This window comes from Brachionichthys hirsutus, chromosome 16, assembly GCF_040956055.1.
Source record: "Brachionichthys hirsutus isolate HB-005 chromosome 16, CSIRO-AGI_Bhir_v1, whole genome shotgun sequence".
Classification (NCBI taxonomy): Eukaryota; Metazoa; Chordata; class Actinopteri; order Lophiiformes; family Brachionichthyidae; genus Brachionichthys; species Brachionichthys hirsutus.
In genome coordinates, this window is record NC_090912.1 from 9196817 (window position 1) to 9209918 (window position 13102).

Sequence of the window (13102 nt, forward strand, 5' to 3'; positions counted from 1 at the left end):
AGTGATCACAGAGCAGCTGTGCAGCAGAGCCCGAACGGGACAAACGCTGCAAAGTTGAGCTTTAAAGGGGAAGGACTCTTAAAGGGGAAGGACTAGTGGCAGCTTATGAAACAAGAACTCAAGTTAAATGTTTAAACAGAAACATTGTTTTATTCAAAATGAGAATAAATAGCAAAGGAACGCTGTCCAACTGTCAAGTTGTGGATTTTACAGAGACCTTGAAGGCAACAGCGCATATTGCATCGTTTTAGCACACGGTGCAGAAATACTCCGTTACGTTCATCCGGCCTCCGCAAATGTTAAACTATTAACCACGTTACGAGTTGTCCTCAATACGACTATTTGTTTTTAACTTCTGTGGGGACTCTTGTTCTGTGCGCCGCCCGGCTTGGGCGTTGTGTTGATGGGTCTGGGGGTGCCGTGGGAGATGTGGCTCTACAGCGTTGCCCCGAACCCAAGCCTCTCCACCGGGATTGTTAAGGAGGCAGCCGCTGCGTCATCAACAAGCCAGAGCAGCTCTCCGTTATTTGGGACAACACGGGCCGCTGGGAGAGCCGGACCCGCTCTGCCCTCCAGCACTTCCTGCGAGAAGAAGGTCACTCAGTTTACAATAAAATAATACACATGTAGGAAATAAGTGCCCCCCCCCGTCCCGTTACCTTCAAAACAGGCGCTTTGCTTTCCCCCGTTGAGACGAAAGCCACACAGCGTGCAGAATTCACCGCTGGAAGCGTCAGCGTTACGCGCTGTGGGGGCGGTTTGGGAGAATCCTTGATCGGAGCCACAACTTTCTGGTTTTCCTGAAAATGGAGTCCACAAGTACACACTCATTTCACGTGTGCAATGTCCTAATAAATCAATGTGATAAACACAACGCATGATCCTTAAGAAAAAATACACGCGTGTGTGTGTGTGTATCTTATGGCCCTCGCCTCCAGCAGTGGATGTCCTGGGAAGAGGGAACAGGTGTGTCCATCGGGCCCCATGCCCAGCAGCAGCAGGTCAAACACGGGGAAACCGTCTTCTGGGAAGGCCTGCGTATTTTGGAAGTTGATATTGTGTAAACCGATCCAGCCCAAAATAACTCCTAAATGTGAACTTCAGAAGCAGAAAGGATCAGAGAACGGTTTTAGCACCTCTTTCAGCTTGCGTGCGTAATCCTCAGCGCACTCCTCTACCGGCAGGGAGGGGCTGATGGCCAAGACGCCGCTCTCGGGGATGTTAACCTTGGAAAACAACATGCTCTGGAAAAGAAGAAGCGCCTTTCCATTTAGTAACACACACACACACGCACACACACACACACACACACACACACACACGCACGCTACCTTGTATTGCCCATAAGTGCTTTCAGGATCCTCAACAGGAACCAGCCGTTCATCGCAGAATCCGACCAGCCACCTGCTGCAGTCCAGCCCCGGCAGGGCGAGCAGCTCTCTGCTCAGCGTGGACGCGAGGCTTCCTCCAGAGAGCGCCAGCGTGAACCTGCCACGGGACACGATGGCGGTCTCAGCCCGCGAGGTCACCAGGCGTGCCAGGGCAGGCCCGAGCTCCGCAGAGGAGGGGAACACGGCGACTTTTCTGCAAGCCATGGGAGCGTCTGTGAGAGGAACAAGGAAACAGGAAACAGAAGGAAGTCAGAATGCAAGTCGTGATGATATGTCCGTACGTTAAAGTGGGCAGCGTGGCGAACTGAAACCCCGCCTTTTGAAATATTGATGCACAATGCAAGTAAATATAGTTAATATTGTACTTTAATGACTGAATAATCGCTGTTAATCCTTGCTATTTCTGCCAGAGTCGGAAATACGAGATGAGAAGCAACTTTAAACACGTTTAACGGGAACTCAACCGGAACTTAACCGGAACTTACAGCGTTGAACTATCAAAAGCAGAATCTCATGTGGAGGTTGTTTTCAGTCGGCAAAATAAATTCCACTCACTACTTCCTGACAACGAGTCCTCATCGGCCAATCACATCCTCTAGTCGGACCGCAATGCATTCTGGTCATTGTCAGTCATGGCGTTCGCGTTTGCGTGTAGCTGCACTTCATACTCCTAACCGATAGGCGGCGACAATTCAAAGCCACCACCTGAACATTCACGAAGACGCTCCCGTATTTCAGGGGGGGGGCGGGGCTCACACGGCTCTTCCCGTTTAACGTAAACATCCCGAGGCGATCTACGGTGTGTGTGTGTGTGTGTGTGTGCGTGTTAGTATCATATTTATATATAAACATGTCGTCGGTTTTCTCGTTCCACACTCAGCTCGTCTCCATCATGGACGCGCTATCCAAAACGGCTGTCGTGGAAATAAGCAAGCTGGTCGAGATCGAGTCGAAGATGCTGAAAGTAGAGATAACGCGAGGGCGGAACGAAATCTGCTCTCTGACAGAGAAGCTGCAGCTGATGGAGAAACTGCTTTACATTGCTCAAGGGAGCAGGGAAGGCGCGTCAGCCGCAGCGCGCTTGGTGGCGAGGGGCAGTTGTTCAGGGGACGGGGGGGAAAGGTAGGGCTGCTGATCGCTGCATCATCATCAGCATCATCATCATCATCACGCTGCACCCTGCCTTGTGTTAAATCTAAATGTGTTGCGTCCTAGTGGGAGCCCACGGGGAAACACGACTTGGCCCACTGAGAGGAGCAGTTTGCGCCCGAGTGAGGGGAACGCGGCGACTGGAGTGAGTCCTTCAGCCGGAGATGGTGATCTTCATCCGCAGCAAAACGCTCAACCGGAACTATTTCTCTCATTCCAGCTCCCAAATCAGCAACAAGAGCAGCGCGGGTTGATGGTTGTAAAAGAAGAACCATCAGAGGTGCACCACGAAAACACTGAACAGGATGGGTTCCGTGAGCACGGTGAGTATCAGATAAAAGTTTGGTTCTCTGGTTCTGTGACCCCCCCCCCCCCCCCCCTATAATTCTCAGAATGTTTCGGTGATATCTGGATTGCAGATGATGAAATCCTCAAATTTTCTGAGAAATTTTCAGAGGCAGCTGACATTAAATTCAGAAAAACAAAAGTGAAGCTTGATGTGCGGCAGGTTCAGATACATCGTCTCTGAACTATGTTCAGTTTAACTGAATGTAAAAACAGGATTTAAAGTCATTTAAATCTACTTTTACAATATTTTTTTCTCTTGTGAATATTCTGCTAATAACGTATTTAGGCCTCGTTACTCAATTGTATTTACCTATCTATTACTACTTTTGAAGCGTCGTATGAGGCAGCCAGTGATTATTTCAGGCACGACAATAAAGCGTTCGTTGATTGGACTGATTATTAAGTGTTTAGAAATTGTGCTCTTAGATCTCAAGACTCAAAAGAACAACTAACTTTATTGTGAACTCGCCGGCTTCAAGGTCATCCAGCCAAATTTAACGAGGTCATATGATGTCAGCAGGACAGGAGGCGCTCAAAGTCGCACGGGAGAGTCCGGAAGCAATGCGGCGTCCGTGTGCCATCGCGGAGCATCAGCAGCCGCCGTTTCCTGACAGCTTTGTGATCGTCAGCACCCGGTCGTCTCTCAGTGGACCAGTGGGGGGGGAAACGCACTGGAACCCGCCGCTTCCACCGTCGCACGCCAACCCAGACGAAGGGAAAAGCGTGTCCCAAAACGCTGCCTCGCAGAACCCAAGCGCACTCAGGAACGTGAAGCTTCACAGCTTAAGGAGCTCGGCGACCAAGAGGTTTGGCTGCTTGCAGTGTGGCAAGAGCTTCAGATGCTTCAGCCAGCTGGAAATACACCAAAGGAGTCACACGGGGGAGAAGCCTTTCAGGTGTGCGCTTTGTGGAAAGCGATATGCACAAAAAGGACATCTGTACACACACCAGCGCACGCACACGGGGGAGAAGCCGTACCGCTGCCCTGTTTGCGGAAAGGGCTTCATTCAGAAATGCACCCTTGATATGCATCAGCGCACACACACGGGAGAAAAGCCTTTCGTTTGTGTCAAATGTGGCAAAGGCTTTACAAAGAACTGTAATCTGAAGAAACACCTGGCAGTTCATCCGGATCCTGGCGTGAACGTGTGCAACAGTGGGATTAACGCACCGACGTTTAGCGGGACATTCATCAACGGAACCACCTGAAACAAGCAGGAAAAGGAACTTTCTCCTGCTGTTTGAAATATTTTGTGTGTAATAAAGTTTCATTTGAACCAATCCCCTTCCCCACCCCCCCCCTTCCAAAATGTCCCAGCTTTGATATGATTCAACTGAACTAATAAATAATCTTGCTTTACGGGTGTGTTGCCAATGATGATTACGTAAAAAGCAGTTTGTATTATGAAAGAGGCCTGAAAAAATCCTCCATCCTCCATATAGATCGCTGTACCCGCTATTTTAAAAGACGCTATCATTTTTCAATCTCGGCCGAGATTATGGGTACTGGCCCTTTAAATCCCTGGAGGGCCGGTGCGTGTTTACGGAAATAGAAAATATCCCGGTGGGCGTGTCATGAGGTCAGTGGGTGTGTCCGTACAGAGCATTTTGGACTGAGCCTACCGCAAGGCCGCTCTCCCACAACCCCTTGCGGCACAAGCTATAGCTCAAATACATCGCGTCGCGTTTTCGCAAGGAATCAACCAGTTTCAGAAGCTGAGTTCCTTTTTCCGTCAAAGATGATGTGCGACGCCGCGAACCGAAGCTTCCGAACGCAGTTAGCCGCCATCCTGGACAAGCTAACGAGGGCGGCTTTGGGTGAAATCAGCAGTCTGGCTGACGAGCGCTCCTCCGCCCTCCACGCCGAGATGCTCCTCCACAAGACGGAGAACGAGGCGCTGAACAAGCGGTGCTACTCGCTGGAGGTGCAGCTGAGAGCAGCGAGGGAGGCGCAGACCTATCCTGCACACGTCGACACCATCGATCACCAACACCCTGCAGGTCGATACGATCATTAGAGCAGATCGCTTAGCTTCAGTGGAAACGGCAGCCTTCTTTACGTCACGTGATTAAATGAGTCTAGGCTACAGAAGGTTACAATGTCCTGTCTGCGCCTTATTCCAGAGCAACAGCAGTCTGTTCCAGCAATCAATGGCGTCTATGGGAAGGACTGGTGCATGGATCTGTGGAAAGAGGAGAAGCTCTCATCTCGACGCAAAGCGGCGGTGGAGCCTGCTGCTGCGACCAGCATGGGGCCGCAGGTCCGTGAGTCATCTCGATGCCGTTTGATCCACTCCAGTCTTTGATGATTAGATGATCCTGCTCACGCTGCTTGTCGCGCGTCTCTCTGGTAGGCCGTCGATTTACTGGAACGAGAACCCGCTGTCGTCTTCGTCAAGGAGGAGACGTACGACGGGCATCCTATTGGTCAGCGGATGAGGCTGACGGGCAACAGGAAAGGTACGTCCGGATCGATTAAACAACGCCAGACCGGGAAAGCGTCTCATTTTAACCTCATTTATTCTCATTTTGACAGTTGTTGGATTTTTTGAGGAGGAGGAGGAGGCGGCGGCCATGCTGCACAGACCTGTTGACGAGCTGCAGCTTCACTCGGTGGAACTGAACAACTTTAGCATGTCGGCTCACGGTCAGACGCGCACCCAGTCGACTCTCATGGACAAGCTAATAGACGACGCGACGATGAGCGTCCTGCCCGACGACGCGACTCCTCCTCCGACGGAACGCTGCGACTACGCGAACGGCGCCGACACAAACGCAACGAGAGAACTCGTTATCCTGCCGAAAGCCGCAAAGCGCTTTCAGTGTCTGTTCTGCGGGAAGCTCTTTAACTATCTGAGCAGTTTAAAAGTCCACGCCCGGCGGCACTCCGGCGAGAAGCCTTTCAGCTGTCCGGTTTGTGGCAAGCGGTTCGCGCAGAAAACCTACCTGAAGCTGCACCAGCGCGTGCACTCGGGGGAGAAGCCCTACAGCTGTCCGGACTGTGGCAAAAGTTTCTCTCAGAAAAGCTCTCTGAACATACATCTCCGAACGCACACCGGTGAGAAGCCTTACAGCTGCGTGGATTGTGGGAAATGTTACGCGTACAAGTACGGCTTGAATCACCATCGGTGTTTCGCTGACATTACAACCTGCCCAGGGACTACGAGTGGAAATTAGCGCATCTCCTCTATTGGGCACTGTTAAATTATAAACCGTCCCTGCAGAACTAATTAAAAACGAATAACTTGTCTTGTGAAACCCCCCCCCCCCCCCCCGCCCCAAAATAAATAAATAAATCTACTCCGATCGCGGCTGGTTCTGCTACTGAAGCGCTCCCTGTGTAAATGGAAAATGACTCCCATAAAAATCCAACAAAATGCTAAACCCCACGGCCCCTGTGAAAGTTTAGTTTTAATTGCTAAGAGAAATTCTATGAATGGATCAGGTTGAGACAAAATAACTTGTTTTCCACTGTACAAACATTGTCACCCTTTAAAACTACAATGTAGTATATATATATATATATATATACACACAAGTAAGAACTCTTTGCTTCATTGGCCACATCTCACTGTTAAGCCTCGTGTCTACATTTAGCTGGACGACGCGGGTAGGTCTCTACAAATGACTTAAAAAAAGATGTCAGTCGCATAATATTTAAATGAGTGATAAATTCGTCAGGTTTTAATGTTATCTAAAAACAGCTACAAGCACTGTGAAGTGAAACTCCCGTTTTCTGTCTCAACGTTTAACCATCCTGTTGAGAAACAATTTTTTTATCCTTTGCTAAATTGCCATCCTGATCAAAGATGGAATATTCCCTCCTCCCTGACCGAGCCACATCCAGATGTGCATTTTCACTTTGTCCGTGGGAACTATGTAGGGCTGCTACTGATAAAGAGGATTAAATGCAACTTCTAAGTTTTGACAAAGTAATTCCAGGAGAACTTCCACATTTAGAGGTTGAGAACACTGAAATTCTAGAAGCTTAAAAACTGGTGAAATAAGAACATTTGACATTTTATTATAGGCAGATGCTACAGGCTAGTGGATTATCAGCAACGTTGATTTACACATGTGAGCAGTAATACACGATCACTACTGGCCATACCTTTTCACCTGGAGGTAATTTAAACGTCTCACAGCGATGCGCTTCCTGCTGCGACCTCCCGCTATTTGTGCGCCGTTAAATGATGGTTGAGGTTGACTTTCTGCGTGAAGGTCTTCCCACACCGACCGCAGCGGAACGGTCTCTCCCCAGTATGGATACGCAGATGACATTTCAGATTGCCTTTCTGGGTAAACCGTTTCCCACACAAGCTGCACCTGTACGGCTTTTCGCCCGTGTGGACAACGTAGTGAATCCGCAGAGCCGATTGGTTCGCGAAGGCCTTCCCGCACAGCTCGCACGACCTGCTGTGACCCCCGGCGGGCGGCGATGGCACGCAGGTGTGCGACGTCATCTTTTGCCTCTTTGGGAAATACTGCTTGCAAATGTTGCAAAAGGTCGACCTGTGCGACTTCATGTGGCGCGTCAGCGCGCCCCCGTGGGAGAATGACCTGCCGCATGAAGGGCAGGTGAATTTGTCTCCGTTTGGATCTCGGGCCGTTTCTTGCAAACCTTTTCCCAGAGCAGAATCAGTTTGGGAGACGTCGGAAGGTAATGTCTGCTGCTCATCATGGCCGGACCCGGCGGCGTCATTCATTAGAGGCTCCTGCTGACTTTCTTCAAGAATCTGCAGATCATCATCATCCTCTTCAATCGGAATGATATAAGTACTGAAAGCCTCTTCTGCGCCATTGATGGACAGAAGATGCACAGACGGCTCTTCGGCGACGCCGACAGACAAAATCCGCTTGTGATCCTGATCAAGTGAAATGCTGAGAGCGCCGCTGCCTGCCCGGCAACCAGCGGACAGCAGTTCTGCTTCCGTCCACGGGCTTTCTCCATGTTCTGTTTCGTTCAAATAAAAATGGCGTAAACAAGTGTGCAGAGTGTATTCTTTCAACCCAGTGATCCATCACTTTTCTCACCTTCCGCATCAAGCGCTGCCTGCACGTTCATTTCAGCCACGGAGGTCTGGTCAGAGAACGATGCTGCAGACTGCAAAAGAGGAACAGTTCAGACGTTAAACTAGTTTAGATGGCAACATTTTCAATGACGGCAATCATTTAAAAGCTGGGAATGATTAGATGAATCGAATTTCAACAGTAACAAAAGTCGTTTTGTGATTCTCCATTACAGGCTTGTAAATGTTTTTTTTTTATGACTACTACTGTACTTTCTTCTTGCCCCTGAGGAGTCGCCACAGCAACCCAACCTTCTCCACGTCACCCTGTCCTTCACATCATCCTCCCCAACACCAGCCTCTCATGTCCTCCCTCACTACGTCCATGCATCTTCTCCTGGGTCGTGAACAAAGCAAAACGCTGAAATGAAAATCCTATGACTGAGAAATTGGGATCGAGGATTTGTACAAATATTTGAAGTAGAGTAGGAATGCTGGTGATACTGTTTAAGCCTGTTTTAAATTTAAAATACATGCATATACATATGTATAATCCAGACATGTTTATAGGCACATCTAGATGGCAGCACGGTGGCGCAGTGGGTTGCGCTGTTGCGTCAACCTGCAACCCGGATAAAGCGTTCAGGAAAATGAATGAACGAACTTTCAATAGATATTTTGGATGTTGTTGTCTTTTTTTAAATGTCTCAATTTGTAAACCCAATTTCCTTCACGCTCATTTAATGGCGTCTGCCGACGTTCCTCTTACTTCCTCAGGAGATTGTGGCGTGAGTTTATCCAGGCTGATCGGATCTCTGTCTTCCCACAGATTCATACACCAATCTTTCCCAAAGATCCCGGCTATGGTGAGCGGTTCAGCCGCTGGGGGGGAGAGGGGGAGACGTACAAAAACAAATCGAACATTGTAGTGAGCGAAGACGCCATGCAGATGATTTGACTCCAGCAGCGCGACGCACCGTGAACGTCCCCGTCTCTGCGGGAGACGGTTTCAGTCCCGCCGCGTCTCACGGCTGCGAGCTCCCCCTCCAGACTGTTCACTCTGACGGCCAGGGTCGAGTTAACGACCAGCAGGCGGGACAGCTCCAGCCGCAGCGTCTTCGAGTCTTCGTCCACTAGCTTGCAGACCTGACTCAGAACAGACGCGGTCACCGTCTCCATGATGGCGGCGAGCTGCGAGTGAAACGTCAGGCTGCTCGACATCTCAGACGAACTGGAACGGGCGGACTCCTGCGTGTCGCTTGTGATGCTAATCGGAGCTAACGCCACAGGCGGGTCGCCGAGTCCGGAACCAAATAGAGGTTGCAACTATGACGTATTTCCGGCGGATGTAACCGGTCACGCTTGTGATGCTAATCTGAGCTAACGCAACAGGCGGTCGGTCGCCGAGTCGGGAACCAAATAGAGGTTGCAACTATGACGTATTTCCGGCGGATGTAGTCGGTCAGCTGCTTTCTTCCTCCCTCGTGAGAGGAAACGATCTGCTGTCGGATAAACGTTCCCGACACGTCGTTCCCGGTGTTTACGTAAGTTTCGGCGTAAAGAACCGGCTGCAACATGAGCACGGAAAAAGACGTTTCGCCGCTGACGCCGAACATCGTCCGGGCTCTGAACGACAAACTGTACGAGAAGCGGAAAGTCGCCGCGCTGGAGATTGAGAAGCTGGTGCGGGAATTCGTCGCTCAGAATAATTCCACGCAAATCAGACACGTGATCCAGATCCTGGCCTCGGAGTTCGCGCTGTCCCAGCACCCCCACAGCCGGAAAGGGGGTCTGATCGGACTGGCAGCCTGCTCCATCGCGCTGGGCAAGGACTCGGGTCTGTATCTGAAGGAGCTCATCGAACCCGTGCTCACATGCTTCAATGACGCGGACAGCCGCTTGCGCTACTACGCCTGCGAGGCGCTGTATAACATAGTGAAAGTGGCCAGAGGAGCCGTGCTGCCCCACTTCAACCTGCTGTTCGACGGCCTCAGCAAGCTGGCAGCAGACCCGGACCCCAACGTGAAAAGCGGATCCGAACTCCTGGACCGGCTGCTGAAAGACATCGTGACGGAGAGCAACAAGTTTGACTTGGTGGCGTTTGTCCCCCTCCTCAGGGAGCGGATCTACTCCAACAATCAATACGCGAGACAGTTCATCATTTCCTGGATTCATGTCCTGGAGTCCGTGCCAGACATAAATCTCTTGGACTACCTCCCCGAGATCCTGGACGGCCTTTTCCAGATCCTGGGAGACAACAGCAAGGAGATCCGCCGGACGTGCGAGGTGGTGCTGGCGGAGTTCCTGAAGGAGATCAAGAAGACGCCTTCCAGCGTGAAGTTTGCCGAGATGGCCAACGTCCTCGTCATCCACTGCCAGGTGGCGGACGAAACGAAGCTCACCAACGACCTGATCCAGTTGACGGCCATGACGTGGATGAGGGAGTTCATCCAGCACGCGGGCAGAGCCATGCTGCCCTACTCCTCCGGAATCCTCACGGCGGTGCTGCCTTGCCTTTCCTACGACGACAGGAAGAAGAACACGAAAGAGGCAGCCAGTGCCTGTAATCACAGCTTGATGAAGCTGGTGACCCCTGAAGATGATGATGATGATGATGCGGAGGAGGAGGAGGAGGAGGAGGAGGAGAAAAGTGGAAGCACCGGTACGCCGTCTAGAGAGGATAGCCAGCTGAAGACGGAGACGGGCGGCAGCGATGTGCTGAATATGTCACAAGAATCCGTCGGCTTCAGTAACATTAGCTTCTTCGCTCCCGGAGGTGCCGAGCGGCCTCAGGTAACCCTGGACCTGGACGGTATTGTCCAGGTGTTGGACCGCCACCTCCACGACGCCTCCACCGGCATGATGACTCGCATCGCCGTGCTCAAATGGGTCTATCACCTCTACATCAAGACGCCGCGCAAAATGTTCCGCCACACCGACGGCCTGTTCCCCGTGCTGCTGAAGACGCTGTCCGACGAGTCCGACGAAGTGATACTGAAGGACTTGGAGGTGTTGGCCGAGATCGCGTCGTCTCCCGCCGGCCAGTCGGACCGGTCCGGCTCCTGCGACGGCGCCGACGGCAAACTGGCGCTCCGGGTTCCAGAGAGCATCAAGCCGGGACAGCCGCCCCCTGCCGGCTCCAAAGCGTCGGACGCATCGCCGTCTACTCCGAGTATGAATTCCTATTTTTACAAGTTCATGATCAACCTGCTGAAACGCTTCAGTCTGGAGAGGAAGCTCCTGGAGGTGAGGGGCGCGTTCATCATCAGGCAGCTCTGCCTGTTGCTGCACGCCGAGAACATCTTCCATTCTATGGCTGACATCTTGCTGAAGGAGGAGGACCTCAAATTCGCCTCCACTATGGTCCAGACCCTCAACACCATCCTGCTCACTTCGACGGAACTCTTCCAGCTGCGCAACCAACTGAAAGACCTGCGCTCTCAGGAGAGCTGTGCGCTGTTCTGCTGCTTGTATCGCTCCTGGTGCCACAACCCCGTGGCCACCGTGTCGCTCTGCTTCCTCACGCAGAACTACAAGCACGCCTACGATCTCATTCAGAAGTTCGGCGATCTGGAGGTGACCGTGGACTTCCTGATGGAGGTGGACAAGCTGGTGCAGCTCGTCGAAAGCCCCATTTTCACCTACCTGCGCCTGCAGCTGCTCGACGTGGAGAACAACCCTTACCTGATTAAGGCGCTGTACGGTCTGTTGATGCTGCTGCCACAGAGCCAGGCCTTCCAGCTCCTCTCCCGCCGCCTGCGATGCGTCCCCAACCCGGAGCTCATGAGGACCGTAGACGAATCCAAGTATATGGAGTCCGAAGAGCGCGCGGTCTCCGGGCGCTCCTCCCACACGCAGATGGATTACCTCGAGCTGCTGCGGCATTTCGACCTTGTTCAGAGCAAACACCTTGAGGTTCGACACCAGCGCTCCGGCCGGGCCTCGGATCTCCCCGACAGGAAGTTTATGTGAGGTGTTTGAGTCGGAGAAACCCACGGCTTTTAATAATGCAAAGGGGACCGAGGGGGATTATTAAGGACGAGAACGATCTACGTATTTATTTAGTTCAAAAAAGAAAACTAAGTGATTCAAATGTTATTGCTCAAATTATTGTATGTCAGACACACTGGGTTATACGCTGTTAAATAACAATTGCTTTGTTTGCATAATAAGGTGATCACTTTTTTTTTGTCACATAAGAAACAAAGCAGTTTAAAAAAAAAAAGAGAAAATAATTTACACGCCAGATACACAAATGAAAATTTATTTTGACATCAGCCCATATTTGTTTGCCTGGAAATTGTCTTGAAAAGTTGTCATCAGACATTGAAAGTGTCGAGGGGTGGATCTCACACTAAGGAAGAGTCGGTCGCATTTTGAGTCCGATCTGGGCACAATCAAGGTCCATATTTTGAAGGGGCCAATATATATAGGTCAATACTGTAATAAAGATGGGTATGGACATTACAGTGAAATAATGCTAATTTATTCACATTTCATGTATTTGCAAAAGAAACTTATTCTAAATTGATGCATCATAAACAACCAATGATAAATACTGACTCCAGAGGGGAGGCGTAGGATTCCAGTCAGGGATTTGGGTGGCATTGCTTCACTTGGCGTCATGTGAAGGTGATAACAAACCTCCACTCAGCAATGATCACAAGGTACGGTCCTGAAACCGGGTCATATTCAGCTTCTAGTGACAGTCGGTGTTGATGTTCACTGGATCTCACACCTTAAGCTCTTGGGGTGATAATATCGTTTCATCCCGAGGCTCCATCCTGCCCTGCCATCGCCTGAGGTCTGCTAGAGCTACATGAAATGTCCAGCTAATCCGACAAGCATTTCAGATTTAAATGGCACGCCTGTTTAATCTCTGTGTGAACCGCGGTGCTTTCTTGGATCACCAGGTGGAGCACTACGGACGGGCTCATAAGATGATGAGCCAGGAAAGATGGCAGTACCGACTGAGCTCAAGTGGGATTTTGAATGTGGGGAGTAATGGAGGATTAGATCCCAGGCAGACCCACGATGTTGCTCCACCCTCCTTTCCTTTGTTGACTGTGCTCATTAGAAAATTGGCTTCATACATCCACAGCTTTCTTTCCATTTCTTTAAATGTTCCTCTGCTAGCAGGTATTTCTTCGGTGTACTGTTTCTGTCCGTGTTTAAAATATTTACACTTTAGTCAGTCCTGTGTGA

General features: G+C 50.7%; 5 protein-coding genes across 5 annotated transcripts; 3 read left to right on the forward strand and 2 right to left on the reverse strand.

Annotated features, from left to right (window-relative positions):
- Nucleotides 1-128: 128 nt before the first annotated feature.
- pgls (6-phosphogluconolactonase) lies at nucleotides 129-1937 on the reverse strand. The gene is made up of 6 exons (XM_068749363.1): nucleotides 1877-1937; nucleotides 1332-1603; nucleotides 1137-1244; nucleotides 933-1034; nucleotides 660-800; nucleotides 129-582 (listed from the first exon to the last, which is right to left on the reverse strand). Exons 2-6 carry the CDS (start codon nucleotides 1593-1595, stop codon nucleotides 436-438), a joined length of 762 nt encoding a protein of 253 aa, XP_068605464.1. The 5' UTR covers nucleotides 1596-1603; nucleotides 1877-1937; the 3' UTR covers nucleotides 129-435.
- A 304-nt stretch (nucleotides 1938-2241) lies between these two features.
- Nucleotides 2242-6065, forward strand: LOC137905611 (zinc finger protein 674). The gene is made up of 5 exons (XM_068749852.1): nucleotides 2242-2513; nucleotides 2607-2685; nucleotides 2761-2863; nucleotides 3406-4012; nucleotides 5771-6065. Exons 1-5 carry the CDS (start codon nucleotides 2242-2244, stop codon nucleotides 6063-6065), a joined length of 1356 nt encoding a protein of 451 aa, XP_068605953.1.
- Nucleotides 4628-5754, forward strand: LOC137905438 (uncharacterized). Its single transcript, XM_068749681.1, has 5 exons — nucleotides 4628-4889; nucleotides 5013-5149; nucleotides 5243-5348; nucleotides 5425-5712; nucleotides 5750-5754. The coding sequence occupies exons 1-5, from the start codon at nucleotides 4628-4630 to the stop codon at nucleotides 5752-5754; spliced, it is 798 nt and encodes a 265-aa protein (XP_068605782.1).
- A 318-nt stretch (nucleotides 6066-6383) lies between the features above and the next one.
- On the reverse strand, nucleotides 6384-8219 carry LOC137906051 (gastrula zinc finger protein XlCGF49.1-like). Its single transcript, XM_068750343.1, has 3 exons — nucleotides 8171-8219; nucleotides 7923-7992; nucleotides 6384-7842 (listed from the first exon to the last, which is right to left on the reverse strand). Exons 2-3 carry the CDS (start codon nucleotides 7951-7953, stop codon nucleotides 7061-7063), a joined length of 813 nt encoding a protein of 270 aa, XP_068606444.1. The 5' UTR covers nucleotides 7954-7992; nucleotides 8171-8219; the 3' UTR covers nucleotides 6384-7060.
- A 1253-nt stretch (nucleotides 8220-9472) lies between these two features.
- Nucleotides 9473-11869, forward strand: vac14 (vac14 homolog (S. cerevisiae)). The gene has a single exon (XM_068750389.1). It carries the CDS (start codon nucleotides 9473-9475, stop codon nucleotides 11867-11869), a length of 2397 nt encoding a protein of 798 aa, XP_068606490.1.
- The last annotated feature ends 1233 nt before the right edge of the window (nucleotides 11870-13102 follow it).

Bases quoted from the DNA above. Each gene is read 5' to 3' on its own strand.
- pgls (XM_068749363.1), bottom strand. From the start codon at position 1,595: ATGGCTTGCAGAAAAGTCGCCGTGTTCCCCTCCTCTGCGGAGCTCGGG. The intron at 1,035-1,136 runs GTGCTAAAACCG...CAAAATACGCAG, and splicing joins ACGCACGCAAGCTGAAAGAG to GCCTTCCCAGAAGACGGTTT. The intron at 583-659 runs GTAACGGGACGG...TTCTTCTCGCAG, and splicing joins GCAAAGCGCCTGTTTTGAAG to GAAGTGCTGGAGGGCAGAGC.
- LOC137905611 (XM_068749852.1), top strand. From the start codon at position 2,242: ATGTCGTCGGTTTTCTCGTTCCACACTCAGCTCGTCTCCATCATGGAC. The intron at 2,514-2,606 runs GTAGGGCTGCTG...GTTGCGTCCTAG, and splicing joins TCAGGGGACGGGGGGGAAAG to TGGGAGCCCACGGGGAAACA. The intron at 4,013-5,770 runs TCATCCGGATCC...CCACGCCCGGCG, and splicing joins CTGAAGAAACACCTGGCAGT to GCACTCCGGCGAGAAGCCTT.
- LOC137905438 (XM_068749681.1), top strand. From the start codon at position 4,628: ATGATGTGCGACGCCGCGAACCGAAGCTTCCGAACGCAGTTAGCCGCC. The intron at 4,890-5,012 runs GTCGATACGATC...GCCTTATTCCAG, and splicing joins CGATCACCAACACCCTGCAG to AGCAACAGCAGTCTGTTCCA. The intron at 5,349-5,424 runs GTACGTCCGGAT...TCATTTTGACAG, and splicing joins GCTGACGGGCAACAGGAAAG to TTGTTGGATTTTTTGAGGAG.
- LOC137906051 (XM_068750343.1), bottom strand. From the start codon at position 7,953: ATGAACGTGCAGGCAGCGCTTGATGCGGAAG. The intron at 7,843-7,922 runs GTGAGAAAAGTG...TGAACGAAACAG, and splicing joins GGCAGCGCTTGATGCGGAAG to AACATGGAGAAAGCCCGTGG.
- vac14 (XM_068750389.1), top strand. From the start codon at position 9,473: ATGAGCACGGAAAAAGACGTTTCGCCGCTGACGCCGAACATCGTCCGG.